At 48.6% G+C, this 19,937-nt stretch overlaps 1 protein-coding gene across 1 annotated transcript; it reads left to right on the forward strand.

Annotated features, from left to right (window-relative positions):
• The first annotated feature begins 2,697 nt into the window (after positions 1-2,697).
• LOC147050513 (PH and SEC7 domain-containing protein 1-like) lies at positions 2,698-19,847 on the forward strand. Its single transcript, XM_085921836.1, has 18 exons — positions 2,698-4,590; positions 4,725-4,833; positions 9,567-9,778; positions 10,157-10,314; positions 10,646-10,856; positions 11,297-11,496; positions 11,650-11,817; positions 11,885-11,965; positions 12,405-12,517; positions 12,597-12,655; positions 12,721-12,810; positions 14,262-14,305; positions 14,415-14,587; positions 17,198-17,268; positions 18,125-18,282; positions 18,426-18,570; positions 18,653-18,796; positions 19,479-19,847. Exons 1-18 carry the CDS (start codon positions 2,698-2,700, stop codon positions 19,746-19,748), a joined length of 4,299 nt encoding a protein of 1,432 aa, XP_085777962.1. The 3' UTR covers positions 19,749-19,847.
• Positions 19,848-19,937: the final 90 nt, after the last annotated feature.

Here is a 19,937-nt window from a genome sequence, read left to right on the forward strand (position 1 = left end):
CTGAGAAAAGTGCAGTGATGAATTCTGAGAGGTCAGATAAGAAAGATGGGTTTGGTTTGGGGGGGGGGGGGGGGGGGCGGTAAATAATAACAGTGACGAGGGGTTTAGTAGGCTTCCTTGGGGTTTGAGGCTTTTCCCTCCAAACGGTTTGCAAATAGGTTCATTTCTCGAGGCTTCATGTGCATACAACCCCTCCTGCTGGTCAAAAGGAGTAATTTATTCCATTAATGAGAATTACATTCACCTTTATATTTTGCAGCCTGATCAAAATGAATAAAATGTCTTTATGTATGTGCATTCACATGTATTGAAGGAGGTGGAATATTGTGTTTCCATGTGTAAATAAATACCATCATTGTCTATTAAAACACTAAAAGTTGACAGAACACATTTTGTTTTTGAAGAGCTCCTGTGTGTCCTGTGAAGGAAAGACTGATGTGCTTATGGATGAAGACTTGTACTTGTGATTGTGCTTGTGGACAGTAAAGAGGAGTGCTTGTGCCACTGACGGGGATGTTTATTGGTTTTTATTTTAAAAAAAATCTTTGCCAAATTACAATGGACTGACGTGTGCCCCTATGGCTGTATATGGTTCCCTGACCGGGAATCAAACCCAGACCGCGGGCGGTGACAACTCTGCACCCTAACCACTGGACCATCAGGGACACCTTAGAACGGAATGCAATACATAAATGTAAACCTCGATGAAATAGGGCACCATACAACAGGCGAGTGCACCCCTACACCATCAGCGACTACCAATGCAAAGAAGGGTCCACACGTCACTACGTGCCACGGTGACATCACTGTCGGACGTGGAAGTCGAAGTCACCGTGGAGACGCCGGGGAGGAATGTCGAGTTGGAACACACCTCTGCCGCCTATAACGGAACCAAACCGCTGCGAGCACAACCGCGGACCGTCTGTTTGCCCCTGAGTTCTGACACCGGCAGTTCTGCCTACCCACCCCGCGCCCTTCCGTCTCTCCAGCCACCCACTACCATCAACCGAGGTGAGTCTGACAACACAACTGCATAATATTCTCGAGCTCAGCTCTACTGCGAACCCAAGTCGGACTTGCCCCAATACCTGTTCCACTTCAATGTGGACATCCAGTACATTTGGAACATGGTCGAGATGATGCAACTTGGAGTTGTAATTGAACATGTTCTCCTCGAATTTCCATATAACAACTTTTACAGAAGTAAAATAGCATTATACAAAATGAACGTGCTCTCGTTGAACCCTGTTCTTGTCCAGATTGGAGCTGTTCTGGTCATAGAATTATATTTTTTGTTGAATTTGGATACCTTGCATTTGAGCATGTTCTAATCGAATTTAGGTCTGTTCTCGTGCCATTAACTTGTTCAACTGTAATTTGGGTTAGGTTTCAGCAACCACTTCCATGCAGTCCACACGGAGACCTCTGGACAAGAGTGTGTAACAAAGCTAACCTATGAGGAAAGCGGAGTGGCTGGAGTGACTGAACACAAAGGTGGAAGAGGAGCTCAGAATTCTGAACAACAGGACAGTGACACAAATGTGCTGAGCAGTGAGTATTCGTCCAACGTGCTAGAAAATGGGAAGTGAAATATGTGAATGCCTCTCGAGTGTTTGGCGCGGGTCTTTGGTGACTGGTTGAGATTATGCCCCCACCTTGTGAAAGGACACAGCAAACCATGTGCAGTAAGTGAGCGGTTGGACATGGTGGTTGGGGGCGTGGCTATGGGCAAGTGCATCTTCCTAGAATGCTCAGGAGTTGCCCTCTGCTCCTAGCCAGTTGATAAGCTGCCTTGCACCATCTGTCAGGGGCGTTACTCAGCGGCTGCGGGGGCAGACGGCGAGCCACACGATTGGCTGCCAGGTGGTCCAGATGAAGAATGAGGCGGAGTCAAGACGATTGATAAAGAGCAAGAGGCGGAGCCGAGCGAGCCCACAAGTGAGAGAAGAGGAAGACCTGCCATGTTGCCGTGGCAACGCAGAGGACATGACAGCAAAGGACATGCAGGTAAGCTAACAGCTACACTCATCACAGTAACATCACCATCTCATCTGCCGCTCTGTGTGTGTGTGTGTGTGTGTGTGTGTGTGTGTGTGTGTGTGTGTGTGTGTGTTTGTGTGTGTGTGTGTGTGTGTGTGCGCTTGTGCGTGCGTGTGTGTGTGAGGGAATCCTATTAGCCTTCTATTTGTGTTCTGTAAAAGTCGCACTAAGCATCTTCTTATCTGTGTGTCTATGCGTGTGTGTGTGCGTTTGTGTGTTTTAGTGTGTACGTGAATTGAGTGCAGAGTTCAAGGGTACATTCACTTGCAGTCGGTAAGTTTGGATCGTTAAACAATTTGTCTCAAATTTAAAGAAATTTGTGATCAATCAAATGGTGTGTGTGCGTGTGTGTGCGCTTCTGCGTGTGCATGTGTGTGTGTGCATGCGTGTGGAAAGGTACGATTTGGTCTGGTAATCAATACAAGTATTAACGACAAGAGGAGAACTGCTGTGTTACTACTGATGTGATCTTGTTCTTCCCTCTCTCATGAGAACATGTCTTCTTTTTTTTCTCTAGCTTGACAAAATGACAACAGAATATTCCCGGTGCTCCAGTCCCAGCCCAGAGCCTCTTCCAAACGTTTTGCATTCATTCTGTTGTCAACCGGTTGGTCCGGAGACATCACCAAGTTCTTGAGAAAACAGTTTGTGATCAGAATGTCCCAGTTGGGAAAAGTGCTGCACCTGTACGTCGAGGTGCACTCTGCGGTTGAGGAAGAAGGAAGAGTTCCAGGGATGGGAGATGATGCAAGGGGTCACCTGATTCTTCAGTGTCCAGATGTTCTACCTCCTTCTCAAAGGAGCTCGGCCCTTTCTAGCCTCGACCCAAGCCCAGAGCATTCCCCACACACCGGGCGCAGGGTGACGGGCATACGGCACGGCTCGCCTTCCTCAGGCTCGTCCTCCAGACACTCGGTCAGCCCCCAACAGCCAGATGCTGTGGATTCCTCTACTCACTTCCATCAGGAGGATACGTTTGAGGACTTACTTCAGGTCCTGACATGCACAAGTACCAGTCAAGGACATTGGTGCTCAGTAGCACCGGACGTCAACCCCTATGCAAGGCGGAAGCTCAGTGACCCTCCGCCACTCTTTGCCCGCACGACCACATCTTTGACCACGCCTTCGACCGCGCCTTCGACGCCAACTTTCCACCGCCAAGGATCAGGCGCTCAGGAGATGAAGACGTCTGTGGTGACCTTCGGCTATATTGAGAAAGCCAATGTTCATATGTCAGGCGGCCGAAGGGACTCCAGGCGAGATGAGAACTTTCTGTCCAGCCACCTCAGGAAGCGACTGAGTGACCCATTGGCAGCTCGTATTCAGCTCAGACAGACTCAATCCTGCCCCGTTCACCATTGCCCTTCGAGCAAACATGACTCTTCTTTCCCACACAGAGATGTGGTTGCTCGAGACACCACCCACCGAGCCTTGGAGGAGTTTGGCTCCTCGGAATTGAGGCGGCGCTATGTAGGTGGCGGCATTGACAGCTCCAACACAACGTTGCCGCGACCCCAGAGGTCACCAACCTGCCGCTCGTGGGCGGGGTCCCCCATCCTTCCCCACGGGACCCACACTTTGCCGTCCGACGCTCAGCTCGGGGACCTTGACTGGAGCGTTAGTCACAATGGGTTGCCGGGAATCCCAGTGTCCGATCGTCTCTGCGCCTGTGCTGGATTCTCATCCCATGCAGCAGCCCGAACGTTTGGGGGTCATTCTCGTCCCCCTCTGCGGCTCCAGCAGTCATCTTGGTCAGGGGACAATTCCGGCAGAACTGGGCGGGCCGCAGATGGTCCAGGCGGCAGAGCGGGTCACGGTGCCAGAAGCCCCTCCCCGTTTTCCCATGCTGACGTTTTTGGGGGACGACACTCTCCCTCTCCAACGCTTTCCCAAACCGAGTCCTTGAGGTCACTCAGTCCGAGTTTCGTTGAGTTTTCAAATCCCCAGCTGCATTTCAGTTTTTGTCATAACCTCTCCTTGGAGCGATTGCAGGAGAACAAGGCCAACCCACAACGGACGTCGGACAAATCCAAACTTCATCTCCATCCAGAAAGCATCTCAACTGGATTGGGCTCGGCTGCAACTTTGCACCCGCCCCAGGAGCGTCATTCAAACACCAGTCAACCAGTTGGCCTTCCCCACCTGATCCATTTCCACCAAGAACGGAAGCACGGCGATGGCTCACGCAGCCACGAAGCCTCCACAAGACTCCCCTCCTGGCAAGGCGCTGCGGCCACCTGGCAAGTAGCTTCCTCCTCAACCTCCTCACAGCAGGGGCTCAGGAGGACCAGACCGAGCCAATATAAACTGCAAGTCTGTCAGGACAAGTCCAGACGATCCAAACCCAAAAAAGAGAGTTTCATGAAGCGCTCAGAAGACAAGGATTGCTGCACAGAGGTTGGCTCTTTGTCCGGGACTCGACAAGAAAACCTGCAGGATCTCAGCGCGGTTGCTCGGAGCTCCGGCGAGTTGACGGGAATCTTGGGAGAAGGAAACATCTCTCCAGAAAGTGGGAGCCGCTCCACCTGCGATATGGGCTCTGGGATCCAGGTTGGGGGTTAAGCGCCAGAGCTAATGTCTGCCATGCAACAGCAAACACAAACATCCAACAGCGTCAAGTTGAGCTTTGAATGTCTTGTCTTAGTTGAGCAATACCTTTTATGTTGGCTTCTTTCAATCTGCAGTCAGGCGCAAGTTGGGTCGAGAGTCCGTGTTCAAGGTCACAGAAAATTGCCCAAGCCAAGTGGAACTTCCTGTTTGGAGCAGAGAGCTGGGAAGGCTGCAGCAAAGTGGGTAAGGAACAAGCCGTCGCCTTGACGACCAGCATGTAGGATTTACATCCTGCCGTGTGATGCTTAAGTCAGCTGCAAAGCTTTGAAGCCAATTAGCTCGAGCTTAGCAGCGCTATCGCTAGCTTGTCACTTTCCCGAACGGCGTTAGTACTGTATTTTCCGGACTATGAGTGGCTCTGGAGTACAAGTTGCACCAGGCATAAAATGCATCATAAAGAAGAAAAAACAGTTGCACCAGAATGCAAGTTGCATTTTTGGGAGAACTTTGTTTGACAAAATCTAACACCAAGAACAGACATGAACAGGCAACAAGAGGGCTAAACGATACGGTATGCTAATTTTACATAAACACAAACAAGGAACTGAGAACATGCCTGACGTAACATATTTACGTTATTCAAATAACTGTAACATAAATAACACGTTTATCAAACCATCCGTTTCACTCCAAATCATTAAATCCATCAAAATTTTCATCCTTTGTGTCACTTGTAAACAACGCCGCTGCGGACTCATCGTCATTTGCGGTCCCAGTTATTCCACAGGTCTATATAACTATATATAAACTATATATCAAATAACTACAACATAAAGAATTTATCGAACCATCCGTGTCACTGCAAATTATTACCATTATTATTATCCAACACTTAAAAAAAACGCTGCTGCTGACTACGGAAGTACATGCAGCGCTGATGTCGGACTCATTGTCAGTTGCGGTTCCAATTATTCCACAGACCTATATAACTGCCGTATTTTTCGGACTAAAAGTCGCTCCGGAATACAAGTCGCATCAGCCATAAAATGCACAATATAGAGGAAAAAAGTATATATACCGTATTGGCCCGAATATAAGACTGCCCCGATTATAAAACGACTCCCTCTTTTTCAAGACTCAAGTTTGAAAAAATACTTTTTGAACACCAAATTTAATTTTTATACAGAAAATAATTCCATCTGAAACAAATGATTATAACAATATATTCAAGAGAAAAATCACATTATTTTGCCTCATTAAAATTATGCAAAAACTGTCTATCACATCTTAATACCTGAACATTTAAATATGTAAACTGAAGTGCAATCACATTTGTAAATGAATGGCTTCTGGTTTTTGAAATGTAAATAAACCAATCTATTGTGATAAAACTGCAAAATTGCAATAACTGTATTAACCATCAAAGTGAAGTCTAACTGTAGTCTTGAAACAAATCTGAATAAGGAAAACCATTGCAATAAAATAATGCAAACTGCTACCGCTATTGTTGGGGAGCCTGAGGACTGTATAGGAGGTTGGGTCGGATGGTTATGCTCTTTTCGCCCCCGGGTGTCGGTCAGAACACAGGAGGGAAGACGTGGTTCAGTTTTGCTTGCTTTACTGAATTATTGGCAAAAAATAATAATAAATAACGATGAATAAAATACTCAGCAACAAACCAAACAAAAGTCATCGATCGAGACAACCAAATTAATTTGCTGGCGACCGTTAGTCGCCGTGCCGCTGCGTAACGGCCACTCGTACGATGCAAGCCAAACTTAAAGGAACAGTGCGCACACGAAGCAAACCGCGATCGGACAAAACGTGGACAGTAGTAACAATGAAATGTATATACTTACTTTGTGTCAAAGACACACACAATCACAGCAACATACTCAGTCGATACCAGCAACCTTTAACTTACCGCTGCGCACAAGTGAAAATGGGTAGAATTTCGAGACCCCAAATATGAGACGACCCCCGTTTTTTCAGTCTTATTTCAATGCAAAAACCCTCGTCTTATATTCGGGCCAATACGGTAAGTCGCTCCGGAGTTTAAGTGGGGGAAATTTATTTGACAAAATCCAACACCAAAAACAGACATGAACCAGCTACAACAGGCTAACGATGCGGTATGCTAACGTGACATAAACACAAACAAGAAGCTGGGAACAGGCCTGATGTAACATTAACAGTTATTCAAATAAACTATAACATAAATAACACGTTTATCAAACCATCTGTGTCACTCCAAATCATTCAAGCCATCAATCGAGTCCGTCCGCCTTTATGTAAACAAGTCAGCGACGCGTTGCAGTTCAAATTTTTCCACAGGCCCATTTCACAACGTATAAACTAGGTATGAAATAACATTACTATAAACAACAATTTTATCGAACCATCCATGTCACTCCAAATCCTTAAATATCATCGTAATCTTCGTCACTTAAAAAAAAAACACGCGCACACGCACACACACTCACACTCACACAGTATGTAAATGCTATTAGCAGGCTTGCTCCATTTTGCTGCTTGTCTATTTTTTTAATTATTGTTTATTTATTTGGGTTATTTGCTTATTACTTATTCGTTGCTCTTGTCTGTTCGTTTTTACTCTTTGTGCTATTTGATTGTGAGTGTGGTGTACTTTGTCTAGTCACCGTGGGACGGTGGGAAACGTAATTTCGATCTCTTTGTGTGCCTTAACGTGAAGAAATTGACAATAAAGCGGACTTTGACTTTGACAGCTGTTAACGCCGGAAAGACTACGTGCGCCGCTGACGTCAGACCAGATACATCAAATGTAAGATAAAGAACAATTTTAAAAAATCATCCGTGACACTCTAAATCATTAAATCCATCGAAATATTTATCCTCTGTGTCAAAAAAAAAGAAAGTACACAGCTGTTGACTCCGGAAGTACGTGGGCTGCTGACATCAGACTAGATATATCAAATAAATGTAATACAAACAAAAAATTTAACGAACCATCTGTGTCACTCCAAATCATTAAATCTACCGGAATATTCATCCTCTGTGTCAAAAAAACAAAACAGCTGTCTGTTGATTCCGGACCTACGTGCGCCGCTGACGTCAGCCTCGTCGTCAGCCTCGTCGTCAGCCTCGTCGTCAGTTGCGGCCCCAATTATTCCACAGATCTATTACATAACTATATTGTAGCTTTACCAAAGTACTAGGTAATGCGTGGGTTTGGTAACCGGCTCCTTATTTCATAAATCAAGAGCTCAACATATGAGCCAACACACGCAAGCGCCCTGGATCGCTCTTCTTGTCCCCCTCTTGCTGCCTTCACGGCCTTGCTAGACAATCAGAAACTACTGAAGTCTAACAACATAGACGTTGCTACTCTAAATAAACTATACAGTGGAGGCTCGGTTTTCGAACGTCCCGGTTGTCGAACAAATTGGTATTCTAGATTTTTTTGCTTCGGATGTCGGACGAAATTCGGTTGTCGAACCTTGCGAATGAGCCGAGACGACCCGCATGCCAACTGACTCCATTCATTATTACATTCTCGTTACTCTAAGGATTACATCAACTCTAATCATGCCTCCAACTAAAGCAAGTGGGAGCAGTAAAGCCATCCTAAAACACAAGACGCTCCTAAAGCAATGCGACAGTGAGTGCCCGGCGCGCTGGGGTTGCACGATCGGACCAAATTAAGCTCCCTGCGCACTGAGGTTCACTTAAATTTTGGAAAGTACATCAGGACTTTAAAAATATTTTCTAAATTTCAGCGACGGCTCTGTCACAATAATGCAACCAGCGCGGTGCAGTTGCGTGGTCGGTGACGCGCTACTGTTGCGCGTTCGGCGATGCGCTGCAGTTGCGCGATCGGACAAAATTACACTTCCTGCGCACTGAGGTCCACTTAAATTTTGGAAAGTACATCAGGACTTTAAAAATATTTTCTAAATTTCAGCGACGGCTCTGTCACAATAATGCGACCAGTTGCGCGGTCGGTGACACGCTACGTTTTTTTTTTTTTTTGCTTGGAACGGATTTAATTTTTTTTCCATTATTTATAATGGGACAACATGATTCGGAATTCGAACGATTCACCTCTGGAACAGCCTTCTGGAACGGATTGTGGTCGAAAACCGAGGCTCCACTGTATATCAAATAACTATAACATAAATGAGAAGTTTATCGAACCATCTGTGTCACTCCAAATCATTAAATCTTCTGACTCCGGAAGTCAGTGAATGGAACTCATTGTCAGTGAGGCTCCAATTATTCCACAGCCATAGTGCGCCCTTATGTGGTTTAAAGTGAAAATAACGTGATCAACTATACTAGTAAGTAAGTAATGTGTTAATGATCAAGTAAAATATTTTGAAACATTTCACATATAAGTTGCTTCTGAGTAAAAGTCGCCCCCCCACCCAAACTATGAAAAAAAACGCGACTTATAGTCCGAAAAATACTGTATATATAAACTATATCAAAAACTATAACATAAATAACTTTAATTTTATCGAACCATCTGTGCCATTCCAAATCATTAAATCCATTGAAATCTTAGTCCTCCGTGTCACTTATAAACAACGCTGCTGCTGACTTCGGAAGTATATGCGGCACTGAGGTCAGACTCATTGTCAGTTGCGGTTTCAATTATTCCACAGGCCTAGTGCGCCTTCATGCGGTTTAAAGTGAAAATAACGTAAAGTGATCAACTATACTAGTTAGTAAGTAAGTAAGTAGGTAAGTAAGTAAGTAAGTAAGTAAGTAAGTAAGTAAGTAAGTAAGTAAGTAAGTAAGTAATGTGTTCATGATCAAGTAATAATGTGGTCATAATTTCAAAATAAGTCGCTCCTGATTATAAATCGCACCCCCGTCCAAACTCTGAAAAAGACTCCGACTTATAGTCCGGAAAACACGGTATGTGCAATTTTCATAACATGTCCAAAAAAGATGTGGTATTTCATCTGCGCCGTACTTGGTCCTGAATTCAGGCACTCCTCGTCCAGCCCCTGCCAAGCCAGCCGATCGCAGTCCCGTCCAGGGTCAAAGGTCTTCACCGTGTCAGTTGGAGGCGGAATCGCTCGCCTCCGACCGCCGAGGCTCGTCCTCCGAGACGGCTGTGGTACGGCGCAGCGTCAAATACTCGGAGACGGATCTGGACCACGTATCACCGCGCTGCTACAAAGAAACTGACCTGGATGAGGTTACGTCATCAATTCAGCATTCTGATGTCTTGATCGTTTAGGATCAGTGCTTTGAATGTACAGTTGAAAACACAAACACACGCCTCAAATGATATTGGTCACTTTTGGAGAAACACAGCCTGTGGCGATCCCATCGCTTTCACTGAACACAGGGTATATTGACTCACTTATTAGCATTTGGACGCTCAAAATATTGAGTCTGTTCCAGCAAGTTCTGTCTTTTATACGCTTATGCAACAGAACCAAGTGTAGGCTGGTTGGTTTGCTTTGTCTACCCCCCCCCCCCCACCAACACCACCATTGACGGGTATTGAACTCTTGTTTTGGATTGAATAATGTCAATGACGGCGACTTGGATGACAGTTGTGTTGATGCAGGTGATGCAGGTGGAGTTGGCCGAGGAGGATCGGCTGAGGCGGTTGCATTGGAGTGAGGGGGAGACGACGGCAACCAAGGAGGACGATGATGAGGGCACGGTGGAGAGGCGGAAGGCCGCCCCTTGCCACAACGGCACCTTCAGTATGTTGCTGAAAGGGTGAGAGGTCATATCCACCATATCCATTGCAGCCCAGCTCGGAGCTTTTGCGTAATCCATGGCAGCTATAAATTCTTGGCATGTCGTGGTGGGGTGGGAGGATGACGCGACCAAGCAACTTTCTGACCTGGGTCGCTTGAGGCAGTGAGGCCACGAGCAATCCCAAAAGCGCAGAGGCCTCTCAGCTAGGCGCGGGTGTGGCCAGAAACGGATTTTGCCCCCTGAGGCCTTTTGAGCGCTCCTCGAGTGGAACGACCATCAGGGAGGCAGGCGGTTGGGCGCAGGCACGGCAGCCCAAGCGGTCCAGCGCCAATGCCATCTTCCTGTTCAGGACGTCCGAGGCCAACGGCCTGGCGGTAGCGGCGGCCTGCGGGCTGTGCGAGAGCCACCTGGACTCTTTCAGCCGCCATTTTGAAAGCATCATGGAGGGCCACCGAGCCAAAGGAACCTCCTACAACAGCCTGGACAGCGTCGACCTTCTCACCTCGGGATCCACGTCTGTCTTTGCCTTTGACCTGCCCACGCTCACCCCAGAAATCCAGGTAAAAATCCAAAGCCTCTTTGCGCCTCTCATCTAAATGTCATTTTGTCACTCGTGTTGTGTTCTTTGGACTGGGGTCGCTTAGCAACTCGTAGCCGACTTGTTTCTGGTTGTTGGTATGTTTCTTGGCCTCTTTCTTTAATGCGGCTGGTTTTGTGTTTGTTTGTGTGTGTGTGTTGTTTCCCACTTTGTTGGTTTTGTGTTTGTGTGCGTGTATGTGTGTGTTGTTTCTTTGCGAGCAGCTTTGCCTAATTTCTCACTGTTTTGTTGTGCACTATCATGGTTTCTTTCTGCTGCCATTTGTTTTATTCATCTCGGTTACTGTTGTTTTTCAAAATGTCGTTTGTGACTGATTTTTCCATGCTCCAGGACTGTTGGCTTGAGATGGCCGCTTGTTTCTTTCCGATGGCCATTGTGTGTGGCTCCCGTTTGTGTGCGCAGAGTCGGATCTGCGAGAGTGCCAAGAACATCATCCAGCTGAGACTCGCCCCTTTGCCAGCACCGGGCGTCGCCTTCTCGCGAGGAGGCTCCGAAGACGTTCCAACCTGGACCGAAGAGTCGCTAGAGCCGGGGCGGCGCGCCATCCTCAAAGACGGCTTCCGCCAAGCCAGTTCGGCACCGGCGCCTCACTGCGCCAGTGGGTGAGTCTCCGGCACCATTCGCCACGTGTCGTCTGGAGCGATTAGCTAGAGAATCAAACGTGATGACGGTCGCACAGGAAGGCATGCATGCCTTTAAAGAAGCGCAAACGACTAACTCCTCACTTTCCCTTTTAGGGAGCCTGCAGCAAACAGGGCACCCGAGGCGACAGAGCACTCGGCGTGTGGCCCCCGCAGCCACGACAGAGACTCGCTGGGTGACGGTGCTGAGGCTGACCCGCAGGCTGCCAAATGCCTGGCCCGGCGCCTCCATCAGCTGCGAGGCTTCCGCAAGTCTGACGTGTCCTCGCACCTCAGCAAGAAGTCCGTCTGCGCGCGCCCGTATGTGCCTGCCCTCCCTGACGTAACGCGTCTCCACGTGTTTTGGCAGTAACGAGTTCAGTCGGATGGTAGCAGAAGAATATCTCAGCAACTTTGACTTCCGGGGCCTCACCATCGAGCAAGCCCTCAGGTTGGCAGCGCACAATCCTGTGAGCAAGCGCAGCAATTTGTGCACGTGTCACGAGTAAGTCATCGACTGCTTCTGCAAACGTCCAAGATCCTCGGAGCACGCGAACGCCGACAAAACGTCCAAAACGCATCTTTCCCCTGAGATGCCCGACTTCATCAACAATGATCATTTTCAAAGGTTGCTCGGATGCGCTTCTGTTCTGTCACCAATGTGACAATAACAGTGTAATTCTTTTTCTTTCTCTTTCAAACTGTACGTTTTGCTCAAGTACAATATTACAAGTACATTCTTTCTTGTTTTTGATTCACCTCATTTCCATTCTTTTCAATGGGAAAAGATTATTTGAGATGCTCTTGAGTTGCAAGCATGGCGACGGAAGCAATTGGACTCCAATCTCAAGCCACCACCAAACATCACGCTGATGTCATGATTGTTCCAGAACCTTCCTGGGCAAGTTGACCCTGACTGGAGAAAGCCAGGAGCGAGAGCGTGTCCTGGCTCACTTTTCCAGAAGATACGTCGCCTGTAACGCACGCAACCACGCCTCCCAAGGTGCGCACCGCGATGCGTGCGCACGCGCCCTCCCGCACAACGCAGCCTCACACGGCGCACGTCGTCATCGTGTTCTTAGACGGCGTCCACATGCTGACTTGCGCACTGATCCTGTTGAATGTGGATCTCCACGGAAACGTGAGTGGGACTGACAGCTTGTGCTTGCGTTGCATCGTTACCGGCGCCTGCGTGCCTGCGTGCAGAATGTCGGCAAGAGGATGTCCTGCGCTCAGTTCATCTCCAATCTGCAAGGTCTGAATGATGGAAAAGACTTTCCCAGAGATATGCTGAAGGTAACAACACTCTCGCTCTGAGTGTGTGAGTGAATGTGTTGCAGAAAGAAAGACGTCATCTTTACCAAGAGCATGTGTGCGTTTACAAGGGCCCACTGCAATATTTAGGATGACGTTATGCGTGATTGACAGTGAGGGGCTGTCTTCCATGCATCCTTATTGGTCGCATTGAGAGCAGGCTGAGAGAGGGGAGTGAAAGCGAGGGGCGAGCGGGCTAGGGTAGAGTGAGGGAGCAAGTGAGGGGAGAGTGAGGGAGCGAGCGAGTGAGGGGAGAGTGAGCGGCTCGCTTCGTCACTCCAGTCCCAGCGCCAGAGGGAGAGGAGGCAGAAGAGTGTTTTCCTGCAGGTGGAAGACGTGAGGGAGGACACAAGCATTTTGTGCTCTCCTTTGCTGAGTCCGCATCCCGATAGGCAGCGGCCATTGAAGGAACTGCAGTGGGGACAAAGGAGGAAGGCGGCTGTTGCTTCGTTGGACAGAGGACCACATGTGACCACACCCATCTCAGCACCTCCTCCCCGCCTTCACACGGGCCCGAAAATGGTCGTCCTACAACCAGGGGGCAACATTGCCATCTGAGCACCTCAAGGGCACCGCCTTCATTGGCCCGCCAGAGAGCGACCTCGTCGTCTCACTGCCGGAGTGCCGCACCACAGGGTCCCTGTTGCCATTTACTGCGTGAAAGGTTTATCTCTTTTTGCATTCGGCGGGAGCTGAAGCAACATGATCGGCGTTAACAGCATCCAGTCGACAAGCCGTCTGCGTTCGCGCTCGTCGGGTTGGGTGCGGAGCAATCGCGATCCCATAGACCGGCAGTCGTTCCGGTGCTCCAGGACGCCGCGCTGTCGCTGGCTCAAGCCACTCGCCTTCCCCGATTTGCTGGGACAAACGCAGAACGAGGCACCCAGGAGCACCCAGCACAAGACCAAGAAGCACAAGACTGACGAGAAGAAGGACAAGGTAGAAGCGGTAGGGAGGGAGCAAGCGAGAGCAATCGCAGGGCACGTCAAAAGCAGAGGTGCCCAAATCTGCTCTTGGTCAGGATCCCCGAGCCAGCCTGTGTTAGGTGTGTGTGATGAATCACCTGACGATGTGTCCCAGGTGAGTCGCATTCGGGATGCACCCAAAACAGGCCGGGGTCGATGGGGGGTCTCTCCGGGAGCCGACTCGGGCAGCCCTGATCTTGCATCCGGACGCTTGATAGCCAAACAAGTTGATGTCGAGGCACATGTGGACGCTCTTTGCATTTGCAATCTCCGTACAATGAAAAGTCTTGAACGAAGGAAAACGTAGTTTTTGTCAAGTTCGAGACAGATGTGCTTCCCGCTCGCTTGATGCGCCGGTCGCAAGACATCCCGCTTCAGCCGCACTCCTTCCGTATGGAGCGCTTTCTTTTGCTATTTGCTGGCTCATGCAAAGCTAACTCATGTGCCGTGCCGTGCGTTTCTTTGCAGTCGTTGTACGCGTCCATCAAGAACGACAAACTCCAGTGGACCATGTGAGTTCCTCAACGCGAGCTCTCACCCACACAGTCACACGCACATAGCTCACACACAGAGGGGAGGGGGTGAGGCATTTACCTCCATGTAGTTATTCTGTTTCTCCAGCGACGACGATGAGCTGCAAACGTCCACGTGGGACTCGGCCGACGGTCGGACGGACTCTGCCTCCCTCACCCTGAAGCGAGCAGGGAGGGGCGTAGCCCGGCGCCCAGACAGTCGGCTCTACAAGTGTGGCTTCCTGGTGCGCAAAGTCCACGCAGACGCGGACGGCAAGAGAAGTATGCGCGTGTCGCGTTCTAAACACAATACAGTGGAGCCTCGGTTTTCGAGCAAAATCCGTTATGGAAGGCTGTTCAAGGAGTGAATCGTTCGAATTCCTAATCATGTTTTCCCATTACAAATAATGGGAAAAGATTTAATCCGTTCCAAGCAAAAAAAAACAAACGTTTTTTTCATTTTTTCCATTTGCGCATTTTTGTCCAATCGTGCAACTGCAGCGCACCGCCGAACAGGTCGCATTGTGACAGAGCGGCCGCTGAATTTAGAAAATATTTTTAAAGTCTTGATGTACTTTCCAAAATCATCTAAGTGGACCTCAGTGCACAGGAAGTTTAATTTTGTCCGCTTGCGCAACTGCAGCGCACCGCCGAACGCACAACCATAGCGCGTCGCCGACCGTGCAACTGCACCGCGCTGGTCGCATTATTGTGACAGAGCCGTCACTGAAATTTAGAAAATATTTTTAAAGTCCTGATGTACTTTCCAAAATTTAAGTGGACCTCAGTGCGCAGGGAGCTTAATCTGGTCTGATCGCGCAACCGCAGCGCACCAAATTAACCCTCCGCCGAACCCACAACCGTAGCGCGCCGCCGACTGCGCAACTGCACCGCGCTGGTCGCATTATTGTGACGGAGCGGTCGCTAAAATTTAGAAAATATTTAGAAATATAGTCCTAATGGACTTTCTAAAATTTAAGTGGATCTCTGTGCACAGGGAGCTTAATTTGGTCCGATCGCCTAACCTCAGCGCGCAGTCACTCACTGTCGCATTGCTTTAGGAGCGTCTTTGTGTTTTAGGATGGCTTTACTGCTCCCACTGCTCATTTGGAGCCATGATTAGAGTTGATGCAATCCTCAGAGTAACGAAAATGTAAAAACAAACGAAGTAAGTTGGCATGCGGGTCCTTTCGGCTCATCTCGCGAGGTTCGACAACCGAAGCAAAAAACTCTCAAATTTTTTGTTCGAATACCGAATTGTTTGAGAACCGGGACGTTCGAAAACCGAGCCTCCACTGTCTATGCTGTCATGTCAAAAGTAGGGTGACCAGATCCCAATTCACCAGATGGGTGACAAAGGCTATGTTTGTGTGGGACAATGTGCAATACCAATGCATCGTGGTAGTCTAATAGAACTTTTGAAAACATAAACATTTCTATTCTGCCCCTTTGCTTAAAACATTACTATGATTTGCCATTTGGTTTATTCAGTAGTACAGAATAACCTGCAAACAAAAACTTAAATATATCTTATTTAAATGCAACTTTCCCAAGTTTTCTCATGTGAGAAAACAGTCAGCAACAGTCATTCTTTCATGCTATTTCACAGATCCGCTCAAGTTAAAACACACCTGACTGTGCAGTTAAACAGAACAGACAATCAAGGCTACAATTATATTGCAGTTTAACAACTGAGAGCAACATCATAACCCCAGCACAACTCCAAACACTGCATTAAAGTGTTTGCTCTACTCGAACAGCAATACTGACCCACATATTCAAGTAGAACATAGAGTACATGGACTGATTATCTGTACAAAATAAAACTCACTCAACTCAGAATCACATAGATTAACTACACAAAAGAAATGCATTTGAAAATGATCTCCATTTACTGGACAATGCCAGCTAAAGTCACTACGCAAAATAAGAGAAAAATAAAACCAGAAATACACATCAGAACAGGTCAGGAGGAAACAAAAACAAGTGCCTTTTCTCCAACAACTGAGAGCGACAACATAACCCCAGCACAACTCTAAACACCACATTAAAGTGTTTGCTCTACTAGAACAACAATAATGACCCACATATTCAAGCAGAACATGGCTCTATAGGCTGATTATCTGTACAAACTAAAACTCACTCAGCTCCAAATCACATAGGTTAACTAAACAAAAGATATGTATTTGAATATTATCTGGATTTACTGGAGAATGCCAGCTAAAGTCACTACATAAAAGAATGTTTTACCGTGTGGTAAATCCTAGCTAGCTCAGCTGCTGTTACCTTATCTGCGTTTGAATCTTGTTTGGGTTTTAGTAGGAATGTACAGTATGCATAGACTGGGAAGCCTCCTTTTTAGCGATACGTTTTCTGGGATTCTGACACTGTCCGCGTCGCCTCACGTCATATACACCTTTGTGTGTGAGAGAGAAAAACGACTCAAGCACACTTCACAGAAAACTTTAACAGACTCGCCTTTCACTGGATTCACCCAGGGATAGCTGCATCTCCACTTCTTGGTCATTGTAGTTATGCTGTCCTCCATGTCTCATCCTGCCGTTCTGACTCTTACCTGATTTGCATTGTGGGCGTGCGTCCCAGTTTGATTGATATTATCGAACAGCCCGCCCCACCCCAATTTGATAAATGCCATATTATAACTGACTGTCACTAACAATGCGGGACAACGTCTCAATTTGCAGGACGTGTGAAAAGTAATAAAAATCCGTGACTGTCCCCCACAAAGCAGGACATCGGGTCACCCTAGTCAAAAGACTTTTGTGGCTGCAGGTGTGTTTTAGAGTGTTGAAGGTTGCCGAGTTCGAAGTTCAAGCAAGCCAGGGGGAAAGGTCACGTCTAACGTGTCCCAATGCTTTTGTTGTGTGGCAGCGGCGCGGGGCAAGCGAGGCTGGAAGTCCTTTTACGCCACGCTGAAGGGTGGCATGCTGTACCTCCAGAAGGTAGGTAAGAAAAAAAAGGAATATTCTTCCAATCAATCAGCCCCATTCTTGGTTTTTGGTCCGCGCCGCTTCCTTGGTATTCAAAGTCAAAGTCCGCTTTATTGTCAATTTCTTCACATGTTAAGACACACAAAGAGATCGAAATTACGTTTCCCACCATCCCATGGTGACTAGACACAGTACACAACACAATCAAATAGCACAAAGAGTAAAAACGAACAGACAAGAGCAACAAATAAGTAATAAGCAAATAACCCAACAAAATAAACAATAAATAAATAAATAGACAAATAAGAGCAGCAAAATGGAGCAAGCGTGCTAATAGCAGACGGCCAGAGCATAGCTCAAAAGAACAGGACGTTAATGCAGCCGAGGGGGGAGGGAATTCAGGATCCTGACAGCTTGGACTATGAAGCTGTTTTTGAGTCTTGTGGAGCGCAGGCATCTGTACCTCTTCCCAGAGGGCAGAAGTTCAAACAAAGAGTAAGCGGGGTGACTCACATCACACACAATCGCGGCTGCCTTGCGGGTGAGACGGGAGGCGTAAACGTCCTTCAGGGAGGGGAGTGGAGTGTTGAAGTAGCGGCAGTGGCTCCTTCTTGATGGCCTCCCAGTGCACGCTCCGATCTGGGCTGCGGCCTTCCTGCTATGTGAGGTGAGGCTTCTCTCCGGGCACTCCCGTCTCATTTGTGCCCGCTCTTCCAAACATGCACGTTGAGCTTCTTTTGAAGACTTCAAATTGTCACTTGACCCGACCGGTTGCATACCTCTGGCCTAAAATCGGCCAGGATAGGCTCAAGAGAACAGCTAGATGAATGAGCTCAGTTAGTATTAAATGTGTGCGCTCAATCAGCAGGAGGAGTATAGCAGCGAGCGCCGGCTGACGGAGGACGACGCCAAGAACAGTGTTTCGGTGCATCATGCCCTGGCCATGAGAGCCGCTGACTACGCCAAGCGGCCCAACGTCTTTTACCTGCGCACCGCTGACTGGAGGGTCTTCCTCATGCAAGCGCCGTAAGGGGGCCACCACCCTGAGCTGCCCTTGCAGAAATGATCACCTGGCCTGGCACATGGGATGCCAGGCCAGGTGACCTCAAACTCAAGAAAGGGCTGCCCGCCAGCCTCGCTAAGGCCTTCCTGCGCCTCTCTCCCATTAGGTCGTGCGAGGACATGCGCTCGTGGATCACCCGCATCAACGTAGTGGCAGCCATGTTTTCGGCTCCTCCCTTCCCACCCGCCGTCGGCTCGCAGAAGCGCTTTGCTCGCCCCCTGCTGCCTGGATCCACCACCACGCTGTCGCAGGTCGCACGCAAGCATAATTTTCAGGTGGTATGTGACCACCGAAAGGCGCCAGCCGTGGATGACCCTTTGTTTTGTGTGTCAGGAAGAGCAGGTGGCGTCTCACGAAGCTCGCTTCCGGGCAGCGTCCTCCGAGCTGGACGAGCTGGCTGGCACCGCGCCGGACCACAAGGTTAAAGGTCGTGAGTTGGATGAGCGGAAAGCGCAACAAGAGTATTTGGAATTTGAGGTAGGGGACGGGCCTCGATTTTTCCCACGCAAACAGATCCTTTTCATCGCGGTAGAGACGTAGCTCACTTGAGAGCCTTTGAAAATCATTCTTACGGACGCAATTATTTCAATTGTTATTACGATGGGAACAAATGCTTCAAAGAACAAAATCTGTTGGGGCCTCTTTTTCCATCCTTGTCACTCTAGCTGCCTTCAGCGGTAATACCGATGGAGAGAACACTGTGATGCCATCACAATACCACGGGGGGCTCCGGTAGCCCAAAGGCACCCGTGCAATAGCCCGCCCGTCATCCATCACTTGTGCATGCGTCGCACGTCTTTACCCTTGTGAACGTCGTCTCAAGACGGAGCGTCATGACTCGAATGCTAGTTGGCACGGTTTAAGCGTTGGTGTCTGCAGAGGTCCATCTGGGCAGCTGGCATGAAGACGTGTGTTGTACCGTCAAGCAACGCGTGCCTTTGACTTGCCAAAGTCAAGAAGGTGTGCTATTTCAATGCGAAAAAAACATGTTTTCATCAGAGCCGTTTCAGCAAGTGAGATACGTATACGCCCAGGCGGCACCAAAAAAGGGCTAAACTTGGATGTGCTAGGGCCTTTAACAATTGTAGGCAATGACAAAAAAAACCCTGATCATTCCCAAAGCAAGGACTCGTCACATGATGTATTTTTCCCCTCACAGAAAACGCGTTACGCCACATACGCAATGCTGCTCCGCCCCAAGATGCCCGCCGGCGACGAGGACTTGGCGACCTTTGAGGCGCGACTCTTTCAGGACGGCAGTCCGCAGAGGGCGCACTCGGGCCCCTCGTCGCCTCTGGAAGCGGGCGGTAAGGAGAAGACTCGCGTCAGCTCCACGCGTTTGCTCTGCGGCGGCGAGGAAAGCGAGACGAAGAACACATCACTGCCGCACGCTTCCAAGTTGGCGCCCAGACAGGAAGGGGTGCCGTGAGGCGCCCGTGCAGCTAAGCATCGTGAGAAAAAGGAGGACACGAGTAGCGGAAGCACCCCCCCCCCCCTTTTTTTTGTCATGCTGTTGCCACGACAACAGACAGGGAGCAGATTGCCTCGCAACGTCGTCACCGCGGTAGACCGTTGTCATAGCGATGGGATAAATCCACACCGTCACCAACGGAACGTG

This window comes from Syngnathus leptorhynchus, chromosome 10 (assembly GCF_054491065.1).
Source record: "Syngnathus leptorhynchus isolate UIUO chromosome 10, UIUO_Slep, whole genome shotgun sequence".
NCBI lineage: Eukaryota > Metazoa > Chordata > Actinopteri > Syngnathiformes > Syngnathidae > Syngnathus > Syngnathus leptorhynchus.

Coding starts and splice junctions, on each gene's coding strand:
- LOC147050513 (XM_085921836.1), top strand. CDS start 2,698: ATGTCCCAGTTGGGAAAAGTGCTGCACCTGTACGTCGAGGTGCACTCT. Junction 14,588..17,197: donor AGACGCGGACGGCAAGAGAA/GTATGCGCGTGT, acceptor GTTGTGTGGCAG/CGGCGCGGGGCAAGCGAGGC. Junction 18,571..18,652: donor CCACCACCACGCTGTCGCAG/GTCGCACGCAAG, acceptor TTTGTGTGTCAG/GAAGAGCAGGTGGCGTCTCA.